The sequence below is a fragment of the Papio anubis genome, chromosome 6 (genome assembly GCF_008728515.1).
Source record: "Papio anubis isolate 15944 chromosome 6, Panubis1.0, whole genome shotgun sequence".
Taxonomy (NCBI): Eukaryota; Metazoa; Chordata; class Mammalia; order Primates; family Cercopithecidae; genus Papio; species Papio anubis.
In genome coordinates this window covers 12,061,392-12,088,929 of record NC_044981.1, presented here as the reverse complement: position 1 = coordinate 12,088,929, position 27,538 = coordinate 12,061,392, and the positions used below count along the sequence as shown (strand labels likewise).

The following is a 27,538-nucleotide window of genomic DNA, read 5'->3' as shown; positions in this document are numbered from 1 at the left end:
GTAACAAATCGCTACTTTGCAGGCAGTCAACTGATCAGATCATGCCCAAATACAGCAAACACTTCATCACGCCCTATCCAAAGAAGGCAGATGCCTAGTTGCAGCCAAACAGGTGACTTCTCACTTTGCTTCCGTGTTCAGCCTATACAAGCTTGCTGCTCACACCGCTCAGCAGAGCTCTCTGAACCTCTTCTGCTTCTGAATGATGCCTGATTCATGAATAATTCTTTGTTTAAATAAAATCCGTTAAACTTTTGTGTCTTAAGTTTTTCTTTTAACATTAGTAATCAGGGAAACAAAAACCAAAGCAGAATAAAAGAGTATTTAACATCTATTCAATTAGAAAAAGAATAAAAGACTAAAAATACCTTGCACTTGATAGTACAAAATCAATTCTTGGACACTGATGGTGGGAATGCAAAAAGATTCCCCCAAAAAACTCTGGAAAACAACATAGCATCATTTTGCAGAGCTGAGCATCCACATTCCCTATATATGCTCTAGAAAACTCACACATAGGCACCAGGATACAAAAATATTCATACCTGCATTGTTTATGATAGCAAAAAAGGTGGAAATAACTTAAATCTATCAACAGAAGAATGGGCCAACAATTTCATACAATGCAATATTATTACAATAATGAAAAGTAACAGCTATGTGCAACAGCATGGTTTCGTGAACCTTAGGAACAACGGTAAGTGAAAAAAGCTGCAGAAGACTATGTACAATTATCGTTTCATTTAAAAGTTCAAATTCAGGCACAACTAGAAAATATATTGTTTGGAGATACATATTCATACGACATAATTGCTTTTTAAAAGGACTGAAATGAGTAACACAAAACTAAGGACAGTAAAACCTCTACAGAAGAGACAATGGGATGAATTGCCCATCAGCATGTGGGTGGATACAATGGCACTGGTAACATTTCCATTCTTAAATTGGGTGTGAGAATCAAAGACTACCATGTCTTTCTTATGCTTTGTAATTTAATATGCTACATATATTACATATTAATGTATATGTGTCAAATATTATAAGACAAAAACTTAAAACAGAGTATTAAAATTAAAGCTTGAGAAAGCCATAAAATCTCTCCTAATCGATCTATTTATTTCTTCTCAGTTAATTTTATTCATATTCCATTACCACATCTGTGACAGTCACTATTTCATTTAAATCCCACTCAATAATTTTAAAAATAGTGTCAAGCACAATGCGTGTTATGAATCTGGAGATAGCACTGTAAGGAAAAACATAATGACATTATGGAGACTTGTGTGAATGTTGCATCCTTGTATCTACCCCCAAATTGATTAAAATAAAAATAAATCAAATTAAAGTCATCTGATTTTCATTCAAAAGAGAAAAAGAATAAAATAAGTACATTAACATAATTCAGTGCATTGCTTTATTCTATTGGTGTATGATAGGCAAAGTCAGTTTCTTTATTTCCATATTACAGTAAACAGATTTAATCCTCCTTAAATTATTAAAATACAGGAGGAAACGTCTTTTTTAATCTATTAATGAGGAAGTTGCTTTTAAGAGCCTACTACTATGCTAGATGCTTCTGAAAATAAATTAGTTACTTGTCCTAATAATTACAAAAAAGAGAGAAAGGGAGAAAGAGCCTTGAATAAGTTAAAGACCACAGAACCTTCAATGGAGACAAAGCATTAGAACTACAAGCAGTGTTTAAAAATAATTTTTTTAAAAAGCGAATGTGGCTAAACTTACAGGGGGAAAAAACCCAAAGTACATCAGAAAAACAATGAAAAAGAGATCTATTATAGATGACTTACCATAATCTAAAACGAATGACTATATTTTAAAGCATATTCTTTGATGAAAGAAATGAATATCCTTTAAAATAAAATAGGTAACAGCAAGAAAAGGTTTGAAAAATCTCAACACCACTGTTACTCAGACTTTTCATGTTGTTAAAGAGAAACTGATATTATTTCTTACTTATATTTGAAAGGGAAAACTATTTTATTTTTAATTTCTGTATAAAAATGAAAGCCAAGTAGTAATTCTATGCAGTGAACTGCACAGAACAATGCTCACTTGGTATTCATCCTAGCTCTTAAATAAGTGTAGCCTGCCAACTGTAGCCCAATCCATTATTCTGAACCTCATTATCCAATTTCTCTTTCTAGAACCTTTGTTTCATTTCCTCCTTCCTATCAGGCATTTAGTTCACTGCTCTGAAAACTCTTGCCAAAGAAGTAACAAGGAAAAGGAAGACAAGCTCACATTTACTTTGCTAATTGAAGCAGCTCTAAACTATGACTAGATGTAAAAAAAATAAAAATTAAAAAAAAAAAAAGCTGGCTATAGACAAAACTTTAAAAGTACAGCCTCTTACAACCCGAGTGCCTTAAACGCCTTATGCGTTAAAGTCAGTCAGCCCTTCAAAGGGACAACGTGGCCATGGAGACATCTGTACTCTTTCTATCCTTGCTTTTCTGCAAGAACGTCATTAGAGGGTCAGAACTACATGGCCCTTCCAGAGTGTCCATGGAAGGAGTGTGGGGTGAGGAGAAGGAAGACACGAGGGGTGCTACCCAGTACCCCATAAATGTAAGACCAACCCCAAACCATCTTGGAGGCTTCACAGCCTGGTCCAAGAGATGGAGAACTGGCATGGCAAGAAATTATTTCCCCTACAGACACCTACTCAGTAGTCTAACTAGATTTAAAAGCTATTTTTTGTAAAAAGGCTTTCAATTGGAATCCTATTTAGCTAAATTACTCTGTCAAAATAGTCGGCTGTAACTCGAAGATATAAACAAGGCAAAATAAATAATAAATCATGGAATACAAATGTCATAAAGAAAACTTAATTCTCCCACAATATTAAAAGCATATAATCAATTCTGCTCATTAACAGATAGTGTTTAAACACTATGCACCTCACTATGTGACCATCCCTACGTGATCTTCTGCATCACATCTATTTTCTTATATTACTTGGAAAGATAATCAGTGTTTTCTATGGTGAAAACCAATTTTTTCAAGTTTTTAATTTTAATATAAAATTATACACATTGTAACTAGTGAAATAATACAAAGGCATATAAATGAGTGGGGCATCTTCCCTTGCTCCTCTTCCCACTATTACACACAGTTCTGTGTATAAATCCTTTCCAACATTGTCCAATCTCATAGAAGCCTCTGTGTGTGTATGTATACATATATACACATAGATAGTTGTATACACACTTGACTTTGTTAGTTTTCACCAAAAAATAAGATATTTTACATGCTACATTGCAATGTTGTTTTCTTATTTGATAAGTCATCACCATCAACTAAAGTAATTAACATTTTTTCAAAGCTGCATGATATCCCAAAATATGAGTATACTACAAATTATTCAACTATTCTTCCACTGACTGGTATTCAGGCTGTTTTAGTTGTCTTAGGTTTTTGTCACTACAAAAACAAAAACTGCATCACACGAATACACACATGAACACACATGCATGGACACAGCCAACTGTGTTCCTTATAATGGCACTTTCATTGCTACAGGACGGTCTCACAAACAGGACTTTCAACAGAGTTGCAATAACCTTTCACACTTCTACCAGCCATACATTAATATGTGGGAAACAGTTATAGAATGTGCTATGTGGCCAAAATGTTTCATAAAGCAAAGTCCACAAAATGTTAAGTATCAATAATTTCAAGGGGATTTCTAATTTTGTGATATGTCTACATTGATTTATTTCATAAGGCTATATTTATGAGGTATATGTATAGGCATCACTGCAAGAATAAAGTTTACATTCAAGCTGATTTTAATTTACCTTTTTTTGAAACTTCTGCCCCATTAAGTTCTTTTTGTGCTTCTTCAATTTTGTCTAAGAAAAACAGAGAAAAATTTATAAATCAATTTACCTGAGATAAATAAGAATACAGTAAAACAAACACACTACTTTTAAACAGTGTCGGATATACAGTAATAAATATGTGTTGAATAAATTACGATACAGACGTGTATAAACTGTTGAAGAATATATTCCCTTTTAAATTTATAATTTTAATAATTTCTTAGTCACAAGGACTATTTCCAATTAAAAAATGTTTTCATAATGCAAATAATTAGTGCACTTTAGATACTGAACTACAGCTTTAAAAGTTTAGTCATCTAATAAAAGTATCTAAAAATAATACTACCTTTACATTCAAAGTACCTAACAGGGATTTTAGAGATATGACAAATGCCTACTAGCTTAGAAACGACCAGACTGAGCAAAGCTAAGACCTAAGGCAGAAGACAGAAAAGGATGGAAAAACAGAGGCGAGGACGAGCTGAAATGTGGCATGGCAGGAAGTGTCTATCCCTTGCTGGCAGCACAGAGCTGACAGCATCTATGAAGTATGAGGGCAGAGTACTGCATTAAAGAGGTACTATATACAACTGACTGCAGAACTGCTACACATGTGCACAGTTTTGTCAGACAGATGGAATCCAGGAGCAATAACTAAGAGAGTTGGGAGCAGCGCCTCGCTCCTGCTGTTCTTTGACCTGGGGCTCTGGGCACAACTGGATTTTCTAAATATGTGCATGTTCTATTTCAATAATAATTAATTTAAATTTTATAAGGATATACATACTTCATGCCATGGGCAGTAATCGATTCCAAATTTAACACACTGGTCTAGGTACTTATTAAAATGGTAAAAGGAACAAATTCCCAGGGTACTATATTGTACTGAACTGAAGACAACACTGATAATTATGTAACATTCCAGATATCCCAAATGTGTAAGCACAATTTAGATAAATGCATCAGCCTCAGAAATTGTCTCCAATGCTGACCCTACCACTGCTCACTGGCCATGGAAGATGTAACCTCCAATATGGTATCCTACCCCAAATAAATAAAAGGCAGACACCGCACACCATGGGCCCTTCAAACTCCGATCTACCTGCCTCTCTCCCTATCTTGCCAGAAAGGCCAGGAAATTCAGAGAACCTTCTATTTACAGATGAAACGTCCTTCGATTGCATATTGATCCAACCTGCCAAGGCAAAGTGGGAGAAAAGAACGAAGGAAGCAAGCTAGTTTGAAATATGAGACATTACATCTCAACAATAGTCAAAAAAAACTAAATTTTCATCCTGATAAATGTTTCGCCCACAGCAATGTCTTATTTGCTTCCTGCGAATTATCAGATCCAGAATATAATTTGAGAGTAGTACAGGCAATTTTTGGAATAAGACAATTTTTCTGATTTACAAACTTAAAGTTACTGTTCATGAAACGATGAGCAAAGTTGAAAATAGTCCTGGAAAAAAACACACGTTAAACACAGAAACTGGATCCTGCGTTCAGTGGTAGTTTTGCTTCAAAGAGAAAAATATGGAATGCTTGCATGAAATCTATATTAACACAGTATAAGTAACAAAAGGCTAAGGCCCACTTTTAAAAAATGAAATACATGAATTACCTGTAGATTTTCAAACTATAAATAATAGACAAATCACATAATATATAGTACTTGAAAAACACGTAAAAGGACTTTTATTACCAAAGCACTATTATTTCTATGCCAGTAATTCACCCAAACTTAAGAATCATAAATAATATGTATGTATTATATATTCACAGTAGTAACAACTGTGCTTAATAGTTTATGTGCACATAATTTTGCATTATATAATAAAAACTCTTCTTAATAGAATCAGTTGTGGCCTAAAGCAACAAAAACTCATGATTAACAAATACTTACAGAATAGCTGTTATTAAGTAATTGAAGTTTGGCCACTTTCTGTTTGCACTTCAACATAACAAAACTCTTTTTTTTTTTTTTGAGACGGAGTCTCGCTCTGTCGCCCAGGCTGGAGTGCAGTGGCCGGATCTCAGCTCACTGCAAGCTCCACCTCCTGGGTTTACGCCATTCTCCTGCCTCAGCCTCCCGAGTAGCTGGGACTACAGGCGCCCGCCACCTCGCCCGGCTAAGTTTTTGTATTTTTTAGTAGAGACGGGGTTTCACCGTGTCAGCCAGGATGGTCTCGATCTCCTGACCTCGTGATCCGCCCGTCTCGGCCTCCCAAAGTGCTGGGATTACAGGCTTGAGCCACCGCGCCCGGCCCAACATAACAAAACTCTTACAAAAATAACCAGTTTATATTTGCTTACAAAATACTAGCCTCCATTTTTAAAATTTTTAATCAAGTTACCTTTTACCTTGATAATAATAGTATATAAATTCAGACTACTAATTTAGGACATCTACTACAATAAATATAATAAGTATCTCCTCAAATGCTTCTACCTATAGCTCCAGATCAACAGGTAAACAATCTCCAATTAGCTTGTAACAGCCATTATAAAAGCTTTTGCTTTGGGCAAGTTTTATTAAAATTCCTGTTTATATTTAGTGTGTGTTTATAATTCTCCTGGTAAATATGATGTGTTTTAAAAAAGACTCCAAAATTACAAAGAAAGCAGTCATTTACTACACGCTCTTAATTGATTCATACAAGACAGTTTACTGATATATAAAGCGTTACTTATATTTTTTCACCATGACAGAGAAAAAATATGGTTTTACGTTTCAACTAATATCATACATGCATACATATTACGCATACATGTAATTCACTATTAAAAATGAAAAATCCTGCTCCTTTCACAACTACATTAATTTCAGGGCTCCCTGCTAGACTGTAAATCTACAGCTTTAAGTTCATCAATGTAAGAGGCAGTTTTCAACACATCCATTTTGCCAAACCTTTACCAAGGGTAACACTTGCCAGCAATCACATCTCTCACCGTAAGTCTTGATTTGGGGGAGGGGAGCAAAGGGAAAAAAATGGTACCTTAGATTCTGAGACATCCCCCAACATGCCCTCCCCACCATCACTGGGATCTGGGTTAACGATTTCACAAAGAACTACACATTGAGAAATAAACAATAGTTTCTCTGTTGCTGTTACCTAAAAACAAAAGTAGATATACAGACAAAAAGAATACTCATACCTGAAGTCAATAATATGCATTCTTACTATAATGAGTTATTACTGTATTTAAATTAACATGTAATGTTAATTCATTCAATTTTTACATTAAATATACTTGGAGGAGCCATAACTTGGAAAAAAGATCCCAGCAAACACATGAATGGATCCGTAATCTCTAAGATCCAGAAAGGCCAGTGGCTAAAACAGCAATAGGCTAGAAGAGAAGTAACTAACAGTATAGACTACATTTTTGTTCTGCAACTACTAAAAATGTATACATTTTTAAAGTTTTTCTTTCTTCTTTAAAACACAGAAACTGTTAATGATAAAGGCTATAAGAACTATCTTGTATGACACCTTAAATTAAAAATTTTGTGTAAGAAAGTGATTCCAAAAATATCTCATTTTCATCATTCCCAAATAATCATAAAAGAAGTCTCTTTATTAGCGAAACATAATCTGAAACCGCTGAACAAAAGGAAAAAGTCCTAGAGCCCTTAAGAAATAATAATCTTTCTTTAGGGGTTCTAGAAGAAGACTGAATTAAAAACAAATCACTTCTAAAAATTAAACAACCTTCAAATGAGAATTTATAGTAACCCCTTGCTCTCTGACCATTCTTCAGTCTATGCTAAAGTGTGTGTGGGGAGGGTCTTCCTCAGCATCTCAGAAGCCTGACTCTCATTCCCCAAGAGCCTTGGGTTCTAATGCATCACAGGTTGGAGGACCAGCCCACTAAGTTGTTAGGATTTGGTTCCATGAATGCTGTGTTTTTACTGTATTGAACACCTGCTCTGTATCAGGTCTAATGTGAAGAGTTACAGGGACGAAAGCTCTCCCACAGAGGGGCTCCTACTTTAGTGTATCCTAACTATGATTTTAATATCAATTCGATGGTAAATAAGGCTCAAACTCCCCTGTGTGGTTAACGAGGTTCTTTGTGATCTAGTTACCTCTTTGCCCTTTGCCACTTCCGTTCTCTCTTCAAGATCAGGCACAGTGAAGTCCAGGCTCAACCAGACCCTAGGACTTAACAGCCACTCTGTCCTCTTCCCTGAAGGCGCCTCCCACACAGTCTCTTCTCTGTGGGGCATCCTTTCAAGATGGGGCTTCTCTGGGCAAACTTCCCTAACACCCTTGTCCAGAGCCCATCACTGTCTCCTCTGTACCACCAGTGAACGTCGTGCACAGAACCCTGTTTCTCTAGAGCTGCCTAGCTCATGATCGTTAGTAATAATGGCAATTAGATGGAGCTGAGTGGTTTACTGATCATATAAACACTGATAAGACAATAACCTGCCAAGTGACACAGAATCTGCATTCTGGAAAGAAAAAGAGAAAAAAGCACCTACACACAAACTGAAAACTGGCACTGGGTGGTTTCACTTAAGAATTTACCATTTTATCATCTTTAACATTATAAATGATGTCAACATTTGGGAAGCTGTATCAGTACACTGAAAGCACTCGAGTCAACTATTACTCCCTTAGATCTGTAAGAGATTTAAGTCATGTCTCACCTACTTCTATCAGCTCATCCTTCTCTCATGCTGTTCTGCTGGGCACCATGTAGCCTTTGCACTAGCACCCGTGCATCCTCCCTCTTCATTTAGCCTTCAAAACCCACACTGGTAACATTTTATGAAGTAAATCCTAATGAACTGTAAAAGGCACCTCTGTTTACTGAAAGAGGTACCATCTGATTGAAAAAAGATCACCATATGTAACTGTACTATTTTTATTACTGAATAAAACATAATTCCTACTTCCTCTCATTATATGCCAGTGCAAGTGCCTTACTCTTACTGTGAACTGTGCTATTTCAATAGCACTAAATAAATGACAATGGCATAAAATTAAAATTGTATCCAGCACACACAATCATTTATACATGCTCTTGTACGTGAAGATTATTCCTAGTCTTCACTACTAAGTAAACTGAGTAAACCCACCTTTACAATCAACCCATTTTAACCTACAAGTTTCACATCTCAAATACTTCTGGACTTACCTGTCTTTGAGGAAGACGACACGTTGTTATAATGCTGAAAATCACAGTCTAGACTAGCAGTATTTCAAACAAAAACACTGCCTGCAGTAAGTGAAAAAGAAATCAAAGACTCAACTTTGTGCTAATGAATTTGAAAATTGTGATGAACTAGTAAAATCCTAGAAAAACCTACAGCTATCCAAACTGATCCAGAATGAGGAAAGCTTGACCAGAATAACCAGCACTGATAAAGCTGAGAACGTTGCCACAGAATTACACAGAATTTGCTTTTTAAAAAGGTTCCAGGCCCAAGAATTTTATTACCAACTTCTTTCCAATTTTAAAGAATAAAGCCTGTCCTAAACTGCTCCGGAGCCCAGGATAACACAGAAGGCATACTACATCATTGTATACAGCTAGCACACTTCAGATACCAAACCCAGCCAAAGGGGCAGAAAAACCAACACCACATACGAACACAGCTTTAACAATCTATATCAAGATGCACATTCACAGAAAAGAGGAAGCAAAGCTATTTCAATATTCAGAAGCAACATATTATCATTTGTCACAGCAATAGGACAAGGAAGGGGAGTAAAGATAAATTAAATACTGTCCCAAATGTACTTGATTAAATCGTATCTATCTTTAATGTTTCAAAAAACCCTCAGTATTACATAGAGAAGGATATTCTTCTTCATACTAATCAAGTGTTATCCTAACAAATATCCTGAGCAAAGAAACCAGCCAATAGCCATGTTGTCTGTCCCCCTGAGCTCTGGCAGGGAGCCTTCCCTGACATCTCCCCGAAACTCCTAGAGTCTGTTTGCTTGCTTTCCACATTAAACTGTATCTTACTCAACATAGTGCATAGGTGCGAGGGTCACTAGACCCTTGACACATAGTTGTCTAATAAATTAATTGCTATTGTGACATTACTACAGCATTTTTGTTAATAATAACGTGGCAGGAATTCTATATACAAAGCAGTATGGAGTTGGTTAAACAAATACTTAAATATTTCTATACAGGAGAATATTGTTTAGCCAATAAATGTATTTTTTACAAAATATTCATTGATGGAAAATGCTCAACATATATTATGTTAAAAAGACACAATTCTAAACATTTTGTGCCATGAAGATGAATGTGTAGAAATGTACAGACACACACACACACTTGACAGACATATACATTCATATGTCTACAAAGAAGGCCCAACTGGATATCTGAGGGTAGTACATTAACAGACAGTTTTCATTTTACCGTTTGTATCCTCTCCAATTACTGAAGTACCTATAATGAATAAATATCTTAATATATATGAACTGTATTATTTAAATTCAATAAAACCTAACAATGTGCTCAATTACTTTTTTTAAAAAATGTTGGCTATAGATTCTAAATTGCAAAGGTCCAATCATACGGAAAACTACAGAATAACTCCTAAAACACGGGAACATTCATACACAGAGTCCGCTGCGCTCAGCATATATTCATTAGCTCCTGTGCGCCAGCACTAAGGATACTCAAAGATAAACAACCCTGCATGCAGGAACTTAGGGAAGTAAATAAGCAATTCTGAGGCATGCAGTAATGGTGTGACTATATCCAAACAGTAAAGGGCACTCAGGTAGCGGGGCATTAGGGTTTGGAAAGGCAAAGAGGCAAGTTCACTGAGAACTCCAAGCAGTTGGATACACGAATCTAGAGAGAGCAGAGTCTAGCAGTAAAGAGTTCGGGAGCCACTTTCTTACATGACTTGTAGTTAAAACCATAGCCTAGAGTTGGTAGAAGCAAAAATAGGGCTTTCTATGAAAAAATTTGACCACAGGTATCAAGATCTTCGAAAACCCTATCTTTTAATAGAGTAATTCGGCCTATACTGAGACTATGAAAAAAAGTAAACGAAATGCTACCTACCAGAGTGCTTCTCATGATAGACAAAAACTGAATAAGCAACAGCACCTGGGATATAGAAGGTGCTCAATGAATGTTTGTTGAATGAATGAATATTTAAGAAATGGTTACATATAATTATGGTACCTGCATATGACAGAATATAACAGAGCCATGATACTGCAGGTTTCTAGAAGGACATGCTGAATCAGATACTCCAGGAATGACACCCCAGACTGTAGACATTTGTTTAAGCTTTGACAAGTGGTTCTGTTGGGTTAATTACTCTCCAATTAAGGCAGAATAGGAGGTAGTTCCAACTTTTAAGGAGCAAGTAGAGGAAAAGAAACCCCCAAAAAAAGGCAAAAAAGGAATGGTTAAAAAAAATTAGGAGAACAAAGTATTTTGGCCACAGAAGTCAAGAGAACAGCGTTTCGATGTCAAAATCAGTAGAGGACGCAAAAGGTAAGGACTGAAAAAGCTTCTATGAATGGAGCGATTAGAGGCCACTGGTGGTGTTTCCCGAAGCATGCAGGGTTTGGGGAAGCCTGGAGGGAAGTGGGCTGAGGAAGTGACAGGACAGGACAGAGGGGAGAGGGGAGAGAAGAAAGCAAAGTGGAACTGCCTTACAAACTCCTGAGCTTAAAATAAAGACAGTGAACTGCAAAGGAGTGGGGGATAGAGAAACACAGGGTCAAAGGAACGTAGTTTTGACTATCTGATCTGTTTTGTTCTTCCAAGATGTTCATAGGCCCAGTGGGAGGAGCCAATAAAAGAAGAGTGAAAAGACAAGGAGGAGTAAGAGGTGTGGAACGGCAAGGTTTTGGAGAAAGCAGAGCAGAGCATCAAGAGTCCAGGCCGAGCATTAGTTTAAAACAGGGGAAGACCTAAGGCTGTTTTCTAAGGCCAGAGGGAAGGAAAAGAGGATAGAAGGAGGTAAAAGGAAAAGTCTGCTAGTGGAAAGGATGAATTTGAGGCAATTCGTATCCAACTGCCTCCACTGTATTGAGGTAAGAGACATGGTTGTCTACAAAGAAAAAGGAGTTTAGTGAGTGTGTAAGAGGCCACAGAGACTAGTGAAAACATGGCAAAGTGACTGATGGGAACACAGGAGCCAACCAAGTGTGAGGACAAAAGCATTGCTGAACAGGAACTAGGCAATCTGTGAATGTGGAAATCCATGCATTTTTGGTGTCTCCAATCTGCACAGTGGTTTCATCTACTCTTACAAACCTTGGCAACTCGGATGAAGAAGTGCAGAAGGGATGCCACGTTTGGGTATTTCCAGGAGGAAAGACAGAAAATTCAGTGAGATGATGGTGCTAGAGAGGAGTTCATCTGATGGACCAAATATACAGGAGGGATAGAGGCTAGAAAGGCAGTGTGAAGAGTGACACAGGTACCAGGAGCAGATGGCTGAATAGGAGGGGGGAACTGGAAGTTGGAGCGCCCAGAGATAGAGGGAGCTGCAGTTTTTAATTAATTTCTAGGTAATGTTTCAAGGGTTTTTAGAAGATCCAGAGTGGTAATGGATAAAATAGAGTAGAGATAAAAGTTAAATGGACATGAACAATGTCTACCCTAGTGTGATAATGAGCTGTGGAATAGCAAAGATGATTAGGAACAAAACATTCTATAATAAAATGTAAAATGTGAAATGCCTCATCTTGCTACACTTTTATGGTCTGCCCTTTGCAAAATTGTTCACTTATCCTTTTCAGAAAGCATGTTTCCATCGTGATACTGAAAAAACTTTTAAAAGAGAAAAGTAGATAGGAGGTCCACTATGCTTTTAAAATCATATATCAACTAAACGTCGTTTCTTCATTATGAAAACCATCTTGATATCAAAACAGACCATGAAAATAACAAAATGTAAATAGACACACAACAAATGTGTTACACTGAGCCTTCTAAGGATTTTACATTATTTTGTCTCTTAGCATATCTAATTATTTATACATACAGTATGTATCAATCACCTGGTTTCATTTGGCAGCCTTGATCTGAGAACAGTGTGAGACCACTGCCCTTAAACTGCACTTTTAATAGTGGGGGAAAGAAGTTCCCCCTTACATTAAATATCTTTTTACCCATAGAGGATGCTAGGAAGACCACTGTCTTTTATGGTTGACCACACATTCCCTAAGAAGGAAAAATAAAAGCAAACTCCCAAAGTCAAAGACTCCTTCCCAAAACCTCACACTATTTCAGAGCCCACAGGAGCCCAGGTGAGGGGCCAAGCTAAAAGTCCAAAAGCACCTTCTTTAGACAGGGGTCAAATCAGCTTAGCCCAAGAATGATCCCCTTAGCGCCACTCTTTTAGCTCCTTTTTTGGTGGCCCTTTAAACATCCCCTAAAACAGTAAAACCCAACTTTTGCTGCATACTTTTTCATACTTTTTAAAAGATTTAACTCATTTATTAATGAAAAAACAAGACATTACAACTCAAAGGAGAATTCAAAGACCAGAGACAGACAGAGATAGATGGATGGATGGATGGATGGATGGATGGATGGATGGACAGATTAGATAGATGGATGCCATCAGGAATGTCAAAATAAATTTGCTTAATTATGTGAAAATAAGCAACATCCACAGGGCAACAATCAATTGTATCTTCACCAGGCACAATTTGCATTTCTATAGACAAGAATCAAATCTGTTGTATTAATTTCTATAACATACAGAGTTGTTAAATAATTGCTGCATATTTGAGTCACTTAATGAGTCACTTAAAAATCTTGATACTCAGGCTGCCCTCACACCAATTAAATCAGCATTTTAAGAAGTTTCCCAGGTGATTCCAACATGCAGCCAACCCTGCGAATCAATGTTCTCTAAATTACAGATAGTATCTGGTCAAGATTCAAAATTGTATAAAATGCAAGTAGTTAAGGGAGAAAATTCTTATTAGCCAGCTCTTTGAAGCATGTTTTATCAAATACCAGGGGCGGCAGCAGCAGCAGCAGCATCTGTCTGCCTTATCAAAGCTGCTGCTGATGTTAGTGGATACTGAGGAAGATAAGGAAGGAAAAGTTCAATGTGTACTTCATGGCTAAGGATGTCTAATTAAATTATACCTCTAAAATCCAAAGCCAAAGCCTATATTCTTAATAGGTATTAAACCGAAAATAGATCTAACAACGATTACGATCAGCCCTAAACTAGAACATAATTTTCCAGCTGAAAATTTAATGCTTGAAGATACAAAAACTATTTAAATATACAAACTATTGTTATAAAGATGTTGAAAATTGACAAGCTTTCCAATACATATTCTAATAATATAGTTTTCTAATAATCACAACAAAATATGTTACCCACTGTGGGATGGAATTAGAGTATGGCAACACTGGTTTCCTCTTTCCACTGGATGATTTCTGATGTAGCGAATGGAAGGAGGTAGTCATCGTAACCATGGTGGGAGACAAAGAACAAGACAGCGTTCTCACCCTGAGAGGCTACATGCCAGCATCCACTGAACCTGGGCTACTAATCCAGTATGGATTCACAGATGCACACGCACACGCGCAGGGCACAGGCACCCACACCCTGAATTTGGGGCTAAGGATGCAGATTTACAGATGGTTGGGAGAGACCCAGGATCTCAAAGACTTAAAAACAAAACAAAACAAAACAAACTCACCAGCATGCTCCTCCAGCTTTTCAGGCAGGCCACTGCCCCATCCCTTGTCAGCAAATAATTACATCCATTTTCCCCTATAATAAATGTTAAAAGGCTATATATATATGTTTACATATATATGTGTGTGTGTATGTGTGTGTGTGTAAACATACATATGTTTGTTGTTGTTGTTGTTTTAAGAAGGACTCAGATACAAGGTGCTGCTATTACCTGGGGAAAAAACACAGAAACTAAGCCACTAAGTGTAGTGAACTCTGACCGCCTCTCCAAATCCGAGTCACTCCTCTTTCTGGGTCTCGTGCACTTAGCTCACTGCAGGCCAGGAACTGTGAGAACCGTATTATGGGTTGGGGCAAATCCTTTTTGATATTTCAGATTTCTGGTTCTGTTGGAACAAGACGCAGTCTGAAAAAAGCTTGGTCTACCGGTACTGGGACAGAGGATTTGAGCAACAAAGACAGGGCAGCACCAAGCCTGACAATGCAGACCAAGTCAAACAGAAACACACACCACCCAGACTATTCTTTCAGACGTTCTTAAATGCTAAGTTGTCAATTAGTGACTATGTTTTTTAGCTATTATAGCTGAGTCAATGCTTTGCTTGGCATCTTTCACATCCCTTCTCTAGGAGTATTGAGATCAACAGACCTGCCTGTCAGAGATTAATCCTACAGTCAATATTCACAACTGTCCCATTAACTTGCCATATGCATTCTTCTTCACCATCTTCTTACCTAAACAATGTCCTCTTCTTTTGTAATCCTTTCCAGAATCAGTAATTCTCTGTGGGGGAAATACAACAGCAAGCAAGATAGAGCCTCTTTTTCAAAATGGTACTCCATCACATTCTGTGATCTCAAATTACTACAGATACAAACACATTCATATTCTCTAAGAGAAAAAGAAAAGGATGAAGATTTAAAATGTGGGAGTTGCAGAAAAGAAGCAGTGAAAATAATTCTCCAACCCCCTCGTGAGTAAGAAGAGGGAGACTTAGAAGCATAGAAGATGAGAAAGGGAAGAATGCCATTACATTTCTTCTAGAACTCTCAACAGAATGAAATGTCAATTTGAGATAAATAATAACACCGATACTTCAGTTTTCTACTATAGACCCAACAAACAGCTAAGACTTAAGACCTTCCAGCCCCAGCCGCTGGATTTATCATCACTGTGTAGGCACCTTGAACTGGTGGATCTCCAGCCCCATCTTTCCCTTGTAAGTTTCGCACATTCCCTGAGAAGGCGCCTTACTTCAGGAAGCTCTCACTTCCCCATCACCTGCTATGAAAGGTGACAAGTGCGGATGACTTATGACAAGGACGCCAAGGACTTCAGAGGTCCTGTCCGGGCTCCCATGGCACGAAAGCACCCTCCTAGAGTCTTGCATGTAACCCTGAATAAAGCATCCCTCTGGACACAATGGCTTTGCCACCAGGGATGATGTTAGCAGGATGAGTTCTATATTGCCACTGATAATAAAGTTAGGCACATCTCAAATTAAATACCTTTTGCAGGCTATGCTGAAAACTTAAAACTTACTCTAGGTAATCTATGCTCACATCACAGAGACTCTGAAAAGGCCTCTCTCATGTAACGTTAAGTAGCTGACTATATTCTAATTAAAAATGAAACAAGGATTCTCTTTCCTTCAGCCTCAATCACAAATTTGGCAGACACATTCACTCACTACCTATTGAACCAGTATGGCTATCTGCTGTGGTCTGGACGTTTTTGTCCCCTCCAAAATGCAGGTGTTGGAAACTTAACCCATAATGCAACAGCACGGGAGGCAGGGCCTACTGGGAGGTGTTTAGGTCATGTGGGCTCCACCCTCATGATGGACCTATGCTGATATAAAAAAGGCTTGCGGGAGTGGGTTTACTCCCTTCTGCTCTTCTGCCATGTGAGGACACAGGGTTTGTCCTTCTCTTAACCTTCTGCCTTCCTCCATGTGAACACACAGCAAGAGGGCCCTCAGAACTGTGAAAAAGAAATTTCTGTTCCTTTATAAATTACCCAGTCTCAGGTGTTGTGTTATATACCAAGCACAAACAGACTAAAACAGCATCTCTCTCTAAGTTGTTTTCAAAGTAATTTTATCTGATTTTGAATTATTTTTCCTTGTGAATTTTTATTTCAAAAAGTATACCATACTTCAACAAACATGTGCTTAATTAGTAACCCATACAAGTCAAAGCCATGAACAGAGATATGCTGGGCAACAAATATATATTCAAATATAATCTGATGATATTGAAAGAATATCTAAAAACTTAAAAGCAATCAGTTAAAATTATTTGATAAAACATATTTCTATATTTGACCATTTGAAAAAAAAAGACCAATGGTAAAAAAGCTGTAAGACAAACAGCTCAGTTCCTTTCACAAATAACCTGCAAAAAAAGCAAGAAGAGAACCGGAAAGGGTACCCATAGATCAAAAGAACACAAAAGATACATCAACTTACAAAATAGGTGGAACTTACTTGCCCTCATTCTAAGGAAATGTTTAAAAAATTACAATACTGGGGACAACTGGAAATTCAAATGCTGACAGGATATTTGACCATATTATTAAGGGAATTACTCTTCTTTATTTTTATTTGTTTCATAAAGGTATTGTGATGACGTGACAAGATATCCCTTATCTTTTGGAGCTTATATCATGAAAACCTAAGAACAAAATGATATCCCCGAGGTTAGCTTTAAAGCAATACGGGAGGGTGGAAGTAGCCAGAGTAGTAAACACAACCAGACTGGACACCAACTGTTAATTACTGAAGCTGAATGATAGGTAAATGGAGGTTTATTACACTATTCTATTTTGTAATCATTTTAAAACTTCCATAATCAAGAAAAAAAAAAGCCCAATCTGAAATTTTTTAAAAACTGAAAGATTACCAAAGTCTTATCACATGTTGTTGTAGTGTTAGTAATAACAAACAAGAAATGACATGTGACAGTGCAAGATGAGTGAGGCGAAGCATCGAAAGGCCAGCGCAGTGTGGGCATTCAAAAAGGTCACTGCCCCTAAAACTCATCTGAGCCCAAAGGAAAGGAAACAATTTCTGAACTACCACTAGGAGTCAGGTTTGCACACACCAAAGCTGAAAAGGGTAACAGAATAGAAAACAAAATTTCTAGAAATATGACACCCAATGTTCTTCATTCCTTTCGATGGGATTGGGGGAGGGGGTCAAAGACCTCCCCTTTAAGAATCTGAAGATTGGAAAGCCTTCAAGATACAAAATCTAAAAAGCCAAACCCAAGGAGCAGAGCAATGTACATGGTATATTTCCACTTGTGTCATGCGCGTGTCTCCGTGCCTATGCGTACGCATGAAAGGATACACGAGTCACTGCAGCAGTCAGCCCTGAGGAAAGGGACAGTGTGAGAAAGACACAGGTTTCACTGTCATATTTTTAAATATCTTTTCTGTTTGAACGAGTTAACTTAGTGAGATTTCACTTTAGTTTTAAACGATATATAATACAAGAAGGAAGTATTTCAACTATCCCAGTTTGCCACTGTTAACACATTACCACGTTAGTTTCCCGGTTATTTTTCATGTGTGTGTGCGTATACCCACATACCAGAAAAAAATAAAAAGACACAAGAAAATATGGATACATTCTTTTTATCTTTATAAATTACAACATCTTCATCATCCTAGTCCAATATTGATCCATCACTTTTTCTATTAAAAAAGTGGGCTGGGCGCGGTGGCTCAAGCCTGTAATCCCAGCACTTTGGGAGGCTAAGTAGATTGGATACAGAGTTAGGGAGATAGAGACCATCCTACTATGGCTAACAGGGTGAAACCAGTCTCTACTAAAAATACAAAAAAACTGGCCGGTGAAGAGGGGTGGTGAGGTTCTGTGAGTCCCAAGCCTGGGAGGCTGAAGGGCAGGAGAATGGCAGTGAACCGGAGGCCAGAGCTTTGCACCAACAGGCTGAGATCCGGCCACTCACTCAGCCTGAAGCAGGGAACTCCGTGCAAAAAAGTGATAATTTTTTTAAAAGAATAAAACTTCAAAAGATCTCTACAAAAAAAAAATATGACCAGTGTAGAGCCTCTCAGGAGGAGAGACACGGACACGCGCATGCATGCACGTACACACACACACACACACACACACTTTTTCATACAATTAAGAACTGCAGCAATCTATGGAGACCCCTAAACACAGCTTGGGAACCTCTGATACAGACCCACACTACACTAACACTATTCTTGCACTGTGAACGAGGATTCAAAGGTACATTTTTATGGTGCTATTGAACACTAACTTTTCTGCTCATTTTCATTTTTTTCAGTTGTTAAATTTCTCCCCAAATAATATAATAATATAGCTCTTACTAGCACACACTATTCTTATTTTAACGTATGGAAAAAATAAGTTTAAAAAGTAGGTAATTGAAACATATAATCTTTCCTTTTCTTAATTTCCCAATCCAATTTTTTTTTTTTTTTAAGACAGAGTCTCACTCTGTCACCCAGGCTAGAGTGCAGTGGCGTGATCTCAGCTCACTGCAACCTCCACCTCCCGAGTTCAAGTGATTCTCCTGCCTCAGCCTCCCAAGTAGCTAGGATTACAGGCATGTGCCACCACACCTGGCTAATTTTTCACATTTTTAGTAGAGACGGGGTTTCACTATATTGGCCAGGCTGGTCTCGAACTCCTGACCTTGTGATCTGCTGGCCTTGGCCTCACAAAGTGCTAGGATTACAGGCGTGAGCCACTGTGCCTGGCCCCTAATCCAATTATTTTTAACAACTTTCATAGAGTGAAAGACAGTAGACAGGAAAGAAAGAAATCACCGATGTCGGTGCATCAGGCATTGTGCTTGTTGGCATAGGACGCTCACTTCATCCTTAGAATCAGCCAGGTGCCAACCTTTGAGTAAGGCAGTATCCCCCATTTTAGAACCTAGGCTTCAGTGGAGATGAAAATATTTTAATCAAATAAAATGTTTTCACACATAAGTACCTATAACATACAGTAAACAATGCAATTTCTACAAATGCACAAGGAAGGAAGAACAGTGAAGTACAGCTCTCATGGTGCACACCCACTCCGATCAATCTACTTTTGTTCCCAGCAGCAGTGAGGTAAGGAGTGTGTGGTGCAGGGACCTCTCACCAGCTCACCTACAAACCCTGCCAGCCAACCGGGGGCACCCAAATTCAGCAACCGAAAGGATCCCAGCGCCATCTTATTCTTCCGCCTGCCAGCTCTGGAGGCTTCCCAGAGTGTCTTAATCCTTTAACATGATGAAAATCTGGATGGTAAAGGTTCCCCAAGAATTTAATATCTACTCACTTAGGACTCAGGCTTCTGGTAATGGCAGAATAGCCTATATGAGACTAACCCTCCTTCTAATAACAATAAAATGTAGAGAAAATATATATTTCTTTTAATGAAAGTGCCAGAAAGTAACCGAGAGTTGACAGAAACTAGATGTGTTGACCCTTAAAGGCTGAGATGCAAAGGAGGTGAGGTCACATTTAAATGGTCTTTCCGCCAGGGTAACGGCCAGTCCCCTAGGAACAGTGAGGCAGGAAGCAGTATTACTGAGCTGGAGGACACAGAGATGGGGTCTGGGACAGCTGGAAATTGGGAGGAGGTAGGTACAGTAAGCAGAAATCCCAGAAAAGAGGGAGACTCTGAGGAGGGAGTCTAGAATCCATGAACAAACCCTCAAATTCTTGGCTGTCTTTTGAACTGCTTGTGTAGAAGACAAGGAACCCAAAGGAAAGCTACCCAAAGCAAGACTGGAAGAACTGAGCAAAATATCAGCAGTGACTCAATATGGGGGACAAGGAGCCAGGAACTCAAGTCCTGCCCAGATACAGTAGCCAAGCTAACATCTTGTATTTCCACTGAAACTTCAGACTATGGGCAAATCAACAGACCTACCCTAAAAAGCCTCAAACCAAGCCTCCACCAGTCTATAAAATAATCTGATAGTAATTTAACCGCCTGCGAGAAAACACACGATAATCTTCAGATGAAGATGACAATAGAGAGCCTCTAAAACATATCCATACTGTTCTCTATGTGATTAAAAATTACTAGGCACGCAAATCACAAAAATGTGACACACAAAGAAAGCAGTAGAAAGAATAAGACCTACACAAGACAAAGATGTTGGAACCAGCAGACAAGGGATGTAAAATAACTATAATATATAGGAAATAATTTACAGAAAAAAGATGTGTAAAGAATGAATGAAGAGTAGAAGAATTTCCGAAGAGATATAGAAACTCTAAAAAGAATGGAAATATTAGAACAGAAAAGTACAATAGCTGAAATAAAAATTCACTGGATGAGAATAACAGGAGACAGGGCACTGCTATTAGGAAAGGAGTCACAAACTTGAAGACAGGTCAACAAAAATTATCCAACCAAAGCACAGAGAGAAAAGCCTAAAAAAAATGAACAAACTGCGGAATCATACCACATAATCTAACATAGATGTAACGAAAGCCCCAGAAGAGGGAGCTGGAGAAAGGGAATAGAAGAATTTTCCCCAAACTTGACTGAAAACATCAGCCTGCAGATCCAGGAGGCTTAGTGAACCCAGGGAAGATGACTCTAAAGGATACTACACATAGACATGTCACAGCAAACCAGCAGATTAAAACAGGAATAGAGATGAGGAAAGGGAGGGGCACGAAGTGGGAGAGCGGAAGGGGAGGGAGAAGCAGCGAGGCAACAGAATTTAAAAATGCCTAACCAGAATTCTATATCTAGCCAAATTACCCTTTGAAAGTAAAACAAAGTGATGATATTTTCAGAAAAAAGTTGAGAAAATTTCTTGCCAATATTATAAGCAATGCTAAAAGGGGCTGATTCAGGCTAATGGGAAATGACAACAGATGGAAATAAGCACCATAGCAGGGGACACAGCACATAGTCCACAGGCCAACTCCAGCCTATCGCTGTTTCTGTAGTGCCCATGCATTATTACTTTAACTTGAAAAAAAAAAAAGAATATGTGACAAAGACGGCAGACTATAAGGCTCACAAAATCTGTAATATTTACTATCTTGTCCCTTAAAAAAAAGGTTGCCAAATCCCAACTTATAAGAAAAACTATATATTTTTCTTTAGTTCTTCAAAAGATAATTGTTTAAAGCAAAAATAACAATGAATGAAAGCATTTACAGTATATGTATAAATAAAACATTACAAAAAAATAACTCCTCTAAAAATGCCCTTGATCAAGCCCAAGGTCATCCCACAAATAACGAACTCATACAACCCTAAATCGTAGTAATATTAAATTATTTCAAATTATTTCTCAAAAGCCTTAAAACACTAGGCTGAAATGATTATTTTTTAATAACACAAAACTGAAATAAAATAGATGGTTTGCTCCCAATCTGTTTTCTAACACACACAGCAAATAGCAAGTATGTTATCAGATATGAAAATCTTTTGAAAAACTGAAAGCACGTTCTCTGCTTAAAGTGCTTCTTAAAAAATTAATAATTTGTTCTCTTTCAACCTGTTGAATATTGGCAAAGTGTGAGGGTTGACAGGAAACGCTTCTTTGAGGAAAGAACATGAAGAAGGGTATAAACAGGAAAAGACAGACAATATTTGTGCAACAATGGTGTGAGGCAGAAAGTAAATACACAAGGTAAGAGGAGAATGGTGAAGAGTTAGTATATCAGGAGAGTGATCAGAGTCTCACAAGGCACAGAGGGTTCTGGCTGGGGGGCTGGAGGGATGGCAATGCCAACCCCCCAGTGTCAAGGAGGTGACCCACTTTCAATGCTGTACATGCAGCAGCTTGCACAATTTACACACATAACCGAGGGAAGTGTCTAGAATCAATAGGTTAACGACTACATGAACAAATGAAGAACCAGAAATGGTCTATTAGAGATGAGAAGTCAATGTGTACACATAACAATGAATTTGGAACATGAGAATAAGGGGTGGGGACTTATTCCAAGAGGGATGCTTCAAAAGAACGCTGGAATATAACACTATAGACTGATCAAGTCAGGACCTACTGATTCTGATTCGTAATTCAGAGTCTCGAGTTCTCATTTACTTTAATAGACCCTGGTTTGTGTTTTATCATGTTTGGTCACTAGAGAAAATTGGGAGCGCTTTGTTCTCATTCTATTTCAAAGGCATACTATGTAAATAAAACTATTATGAGTGAGAAAATTAAAAATCAGCAAGAAACTGACAAAGATACTGACCAGATGGATGGGAAATAAATGGTAACCTATAATCATGGAGGCGGTTGAGTGGAGCCAAATTTTATAAATGGTCAGGTCACCAGCAGGTGTTTTCCTACTGGTAGAGCTTTTACTTTCAATTTAAGTTCAAACTATAGAAATTTGGGCAGCGACTTTTTTTTTTTTTTTGAGACACTCTCGCTCTGTCACCCAGGTTGGAGTGCAGTGGCGCGATCTCAGCTCACTGCAAGCTCCGCCTCCCAGGTTTATGCTATTCTCCTGCCTCAGCCTCCAGAGTAGCTGGGACTACAGGCGCCCGCCATCACGCCCGGCTAATTTTTGGTATTTTTAGTAGAGACGGGGTTTCACCGTGTTAGCCAGGATGGTCTCCATCTCCTGACCTCGTGATCCGCCCGCCTCGGCCTCCCAAAGGGTGGTGACTTTTTAGAGTATGAGAATCCTAATTTTTTTTAATAACAGACTTTCATATTAGTGTCCAGTCATGTACTCCATAACGACATTTCAGTTAACAACAGACTAGATGTACGATGGTGGTCTCACAAGTTTATAAATAGAGTTGAAAAATTCTTTTTAGTAGAGGCAGGGTTGCACCATGTTGGCCACACTGGTCTCGAACTCCTAACCCCAAGTGATCTACCCACCTCGGCCTCCCAAAGTGCTGGGATTACAGGCATGAGCCACCACACCCGGCTGAAAAACCCATATTGCCTAGTGACATTTGGGCCTTCTACGTCATAATGCAACACATTCTTCACGTATTTGTGGTGATGCTGGTGTAAACACACCCGCTGCACTGCCAGTCATATACAAGTACAGCACATGCAATTATGTACAATACATAACGCTTGACAATGATAGTAAATGACTATATGACTGGTTTATGTATTTACTATACTTTATTGTTATTTTAGACTGTACTCCTTCTACTTATTTTTTTAAAAAGTTAATAGTAAAACAGCCTCCGGCAGATCTTTCAGGAGGGATTGCAGAAGCAGCACTGTTCTCATGGGAGATGACAGCTCCATATGTGTCACTGCCCCTGAAGACCTTCCGTGGGACAAGACGTAGAGATGGAAGACAGTGATACTGATGAGCCTGATCCAGTGCAGGGCTAGGCTAATGTGTGTGTCTGTGTCTTAGTTCTTAACAACAAAGTAAAAAAAGTAAAATATAATAATTCTAAAAATAGAAAAAAACTTATAGAATAAAAATATAAAAATATTTTTGTACAGCTACACAATGTGTTTGCTTTAAGCTACATGTTATCATAGAAGAGTCAAAAAGTTAAAAATTAAAAAGTTATAAGTAAAAAAGTTACAGTAATCCACAGTTAATTTATTACTAACACAATTTTTTTAAAAATTGAGTATATCCTGGCCAGGTGCGGTGGCTCACGCCTGTAATCCGAGCACTTTGGGAGGCTGAGGCAGGCGGATCACAAGGTCAGGAGATCGAGATCATCCTGGCTAACACGGTGAAACCCTGTCTCTACTAAAAATACAAAAAATTAGCCGGGCGCGGTGGTGGGCGCCTGTAGGCCCAGCTACTCAGGAGGCTGAGGCAGGAGAATGGCATGAGGGAGGCGGAGGTTGCAGTGAGTCGAGATTGCACCACTGCACTCCAGCCTGGGTGAAAGAGCAAGACTCCATCTCAAAAAAAAAAAATTGAGTATATCCTAAGTATACAGCATTTATAAAGTCTACAGTAGTGTGCAGTAATGTCCTAGGCCTCCCCATCCACTCACCACCCACTCACTGACTCAACCCAGAGAAACTTCCAGTCCTTCAAGCTCTATTCATGATAAGTGTCCTATACAGGTTGTATGAATTTTTTACCTTTTCTACTATACCTTTTCTGTTTAGATACACAAATACCATTGTGCTGTAATTGCCTACAGTATTCAGTACACAAACATGCTGTGCAGGTTTGTAACCTAGGAGCAATAGGCTATACCATATAGGCTATGTGTGTAGCCAGTTGTACAGTCTAGGTTTGTGTAAGTACACCCCATAGTGTTTGCACAGTGACCAATGACGAAATCACATAATGACACATTTCTCAGAATGTATCCCATTGTTAAATGATTAATGACTTTGTATACATTACATAAGTCAATTTTTGTGTATGTGCATACATGTTTTAAAGAATAATGCTGTCATAGCTGCATTTCTGGGGAAAGTGACAAGAAATTGATATGGCTGATAATAAGGATAAAGAGCAGAGGCAAGTAAAGGAAGAAAACATCCAATTTTTATTATATATGATTCTGTACTAGTTGATTTAAGTTCATATATTACTCATATAAAAGATATATTACTCATTTAAATCCACAGGTATATATAATATACACAAACATATGTGTAAATATGGACAGCCAAATAAAAACAAACGTGGGTGTCTCAATTCCCTGAAAGTATGTAAGTGCCTGCTTGCTTATATGCTTAATACACATATTACATATATGTGTGAAGATTTACACATATATCTTCACAAATGTGTGTACACATACGAATATATACGCATACTGTCAGATTCTTAAGTATTCTCCCTTAAACTCAATACATTATTCCATACTTCCAATTTATTTGATGCCTGTTTCCTCCTTCCAAATTAAGAATATTTTAACATCTACTAACTGACAATACTACTACTGTTTAAGTATTACAAAACATGATTCTTTACCCTTTACATTCCTTTAATTTAGTTAAAAGTGTTAGTCAAAGTATTCTAAGGTCAGGCTGGGCATGGTGGCTCGTGCCTGTAATCCCAGCACTTTGGGAGGCCAAGGTGGGCGGATCACCTGAGGTCAGGAGTTCGAGACTAGCCTGGCCAATATGGTGAAACCCCGCCCCTACTAAAAATACAAAATTAGACAGGCAGGGTGGTGTGCATCTGTACTCCCAGCTATTTGGGAGGCTGAGGCAAGAGAATCACTTGAACGGGGGAGGGGGAGATTGCAGTGAGCTGAGATCGTGCCACTGTACTCCAGCCTGGGCAACAACGGCGAAACTCCATCTCAAAAAACAAAAAAAGTATTCTGAGGTCAGTTAAGAAGTCTGCTCTTTCATCTCAAAATCTGCATCTCTTCTAAAGCACAGCCCCCTCACCAGCAAGAATCAGAAATTAAAAAGGATATGAAAAATAAAAATAGGTTGTGGAGGGGAGAAAAATAAAATGAACACAATGGATAAAATCTAACAGCTTTAGTCATCATCTACAGATACGATCTTTATTTGGAAATTATAATCAAAATAAACCAACAAACACCCTAACATTTTACAATTCCTCAAGACTACACTGGGGGCCACTGATGTGTATCCCACATCACCTAATACTTCCCTTCCTGTCCCTACCAAAGTAGTTGTTTCCTTTCATCATAACAGCCCCTCCCCAGACCTTGGAGTGCATGGTCTGGGGAGGACAGGCGGGAATTGGGGACACAGGCAGGATTTGCTCACCACGTCCTCAGCACAGAGGTGGACACACAGCAGGCAGGGCACCCACTAATCTCCAGCTAGGCATCAGATAAATGCAATAAATCCTAACCATTCTACGCCATTGGCGCCTACTCAAAAGCAGGGAAGAATTAACATTTTATAACCACAAGAAAAATACACCTTAAAAAAAAAATCCAAGCTCAAAAACTTTAAAATTAACTACATTGTTTAAATAGTCCTTATTATTATTTCTGTAAAATAAATGGCTAAACAGCTAGAGTCAACTTCCTTTAAAGAATTCATGAGAAAAGTTCACAAATTGTTCATAGTTTCACAGAAATAGATGAAATATGTAACATTCCAATTATTAATTTTCCATGCTATAATTTTAAATGTAAATGGTAGTAACTACTAAGTGATACACTTCAATAAAAATAGAAAATGGTTAAAAAATATAGAAATTTATAGGTAGCCAACTGCATGATCCATAATACTAATAATTAATCATTATTTAAACGTTAGTTTTTTAATTAAACTTAAACCCTAACCCTATCCCTAACACTAACCCTAACCAGCCAACATATTCAGAGATATATTCCCTAAACTGATTTTCCAATGACTAACACTTAGAAAATGTATCACCAAGTCTGCTGATGAAAATACACTAAATTATATTTCCGGAAAATAAATTATCTGGAATCCACATTACTATTATTATTGTTGTTGTCCAAAGCCATTAGCCTAAATAAATAACAGTACATACATTTTGTATGTGTGTATGTATACATAATAAATGTAAGTGTATGTGTATATATACACACACACCCCCAGTGTGTCTGTCTTTGTTTGAACTATATCTACCATCCCATTATATATAAACATGTATATGCCTTCTAGTTATTTGTTTTCACTGGTACTTTGAAGAAATAGCTCAGAGAAGACAATGACAATATTGGGCCCTTCGTACATTTAAGTGGTTCTGAACAAATATTTATTTATGATAACATTTGTAATGCACAAAATTCCCAATCTAAATCTTCATAATCTAAGCAATCAAAAAAATTCATATGCTTTGAGAAATCATCACAATTCAAACAATGAACAAGTGTCATTTCTTTCACAAAGGAAATACTTGGCTAAGTCCAACACTTCCAAGGACTCTGGCCAAAAATAACAGTAATTAAGCTTGTAACTTCATATGTATGGATCTGAACTAGTCAAACCAAAAATAGCTTCCTGATCATTTATCAGCTGCTGCCATTTGCCTAAGAAGCTAACTGCAACACAGAGACTAAGACAAATCATGGTGAAAACACACAGAAATATAACAGAACTTAAGACTTAAAGCTCT

At 37.9% G+C, this 27,538-nt stretch overlaps 1 protein-coding gene across 7 annotated transcripts in view; it reads right to left on the bottom strand.

The window, feature by feature from the left end:
* Positions 1 to 27,538, bottom strand: part of HIVEP1 (HIVEP zinc finger 1) — a 221,581-nt gene that overhangs the window by 71,893 nt on the left and 122,150 nt on the right. For 6 of the 7 annotated variants that reach the window (XM_031666913.1, XM_031666914.1, XM_021937002.2 and 3 more), the window contains one exon: positions 3,822 to 3,875. The exons of the other annotated variant lie outside the window; for it this stretch is intronic. In XM_031666913.1, coding sequence (XP_031522773.1) covers positions 3,822 to 3,875 — 54 coding nt within the window. The remainder of the gene's footprint in view (positions 1 to 3,821; positions 3,876 to 27,538) is intronic. 7 annotated transcript variants of the gene reach the window in all.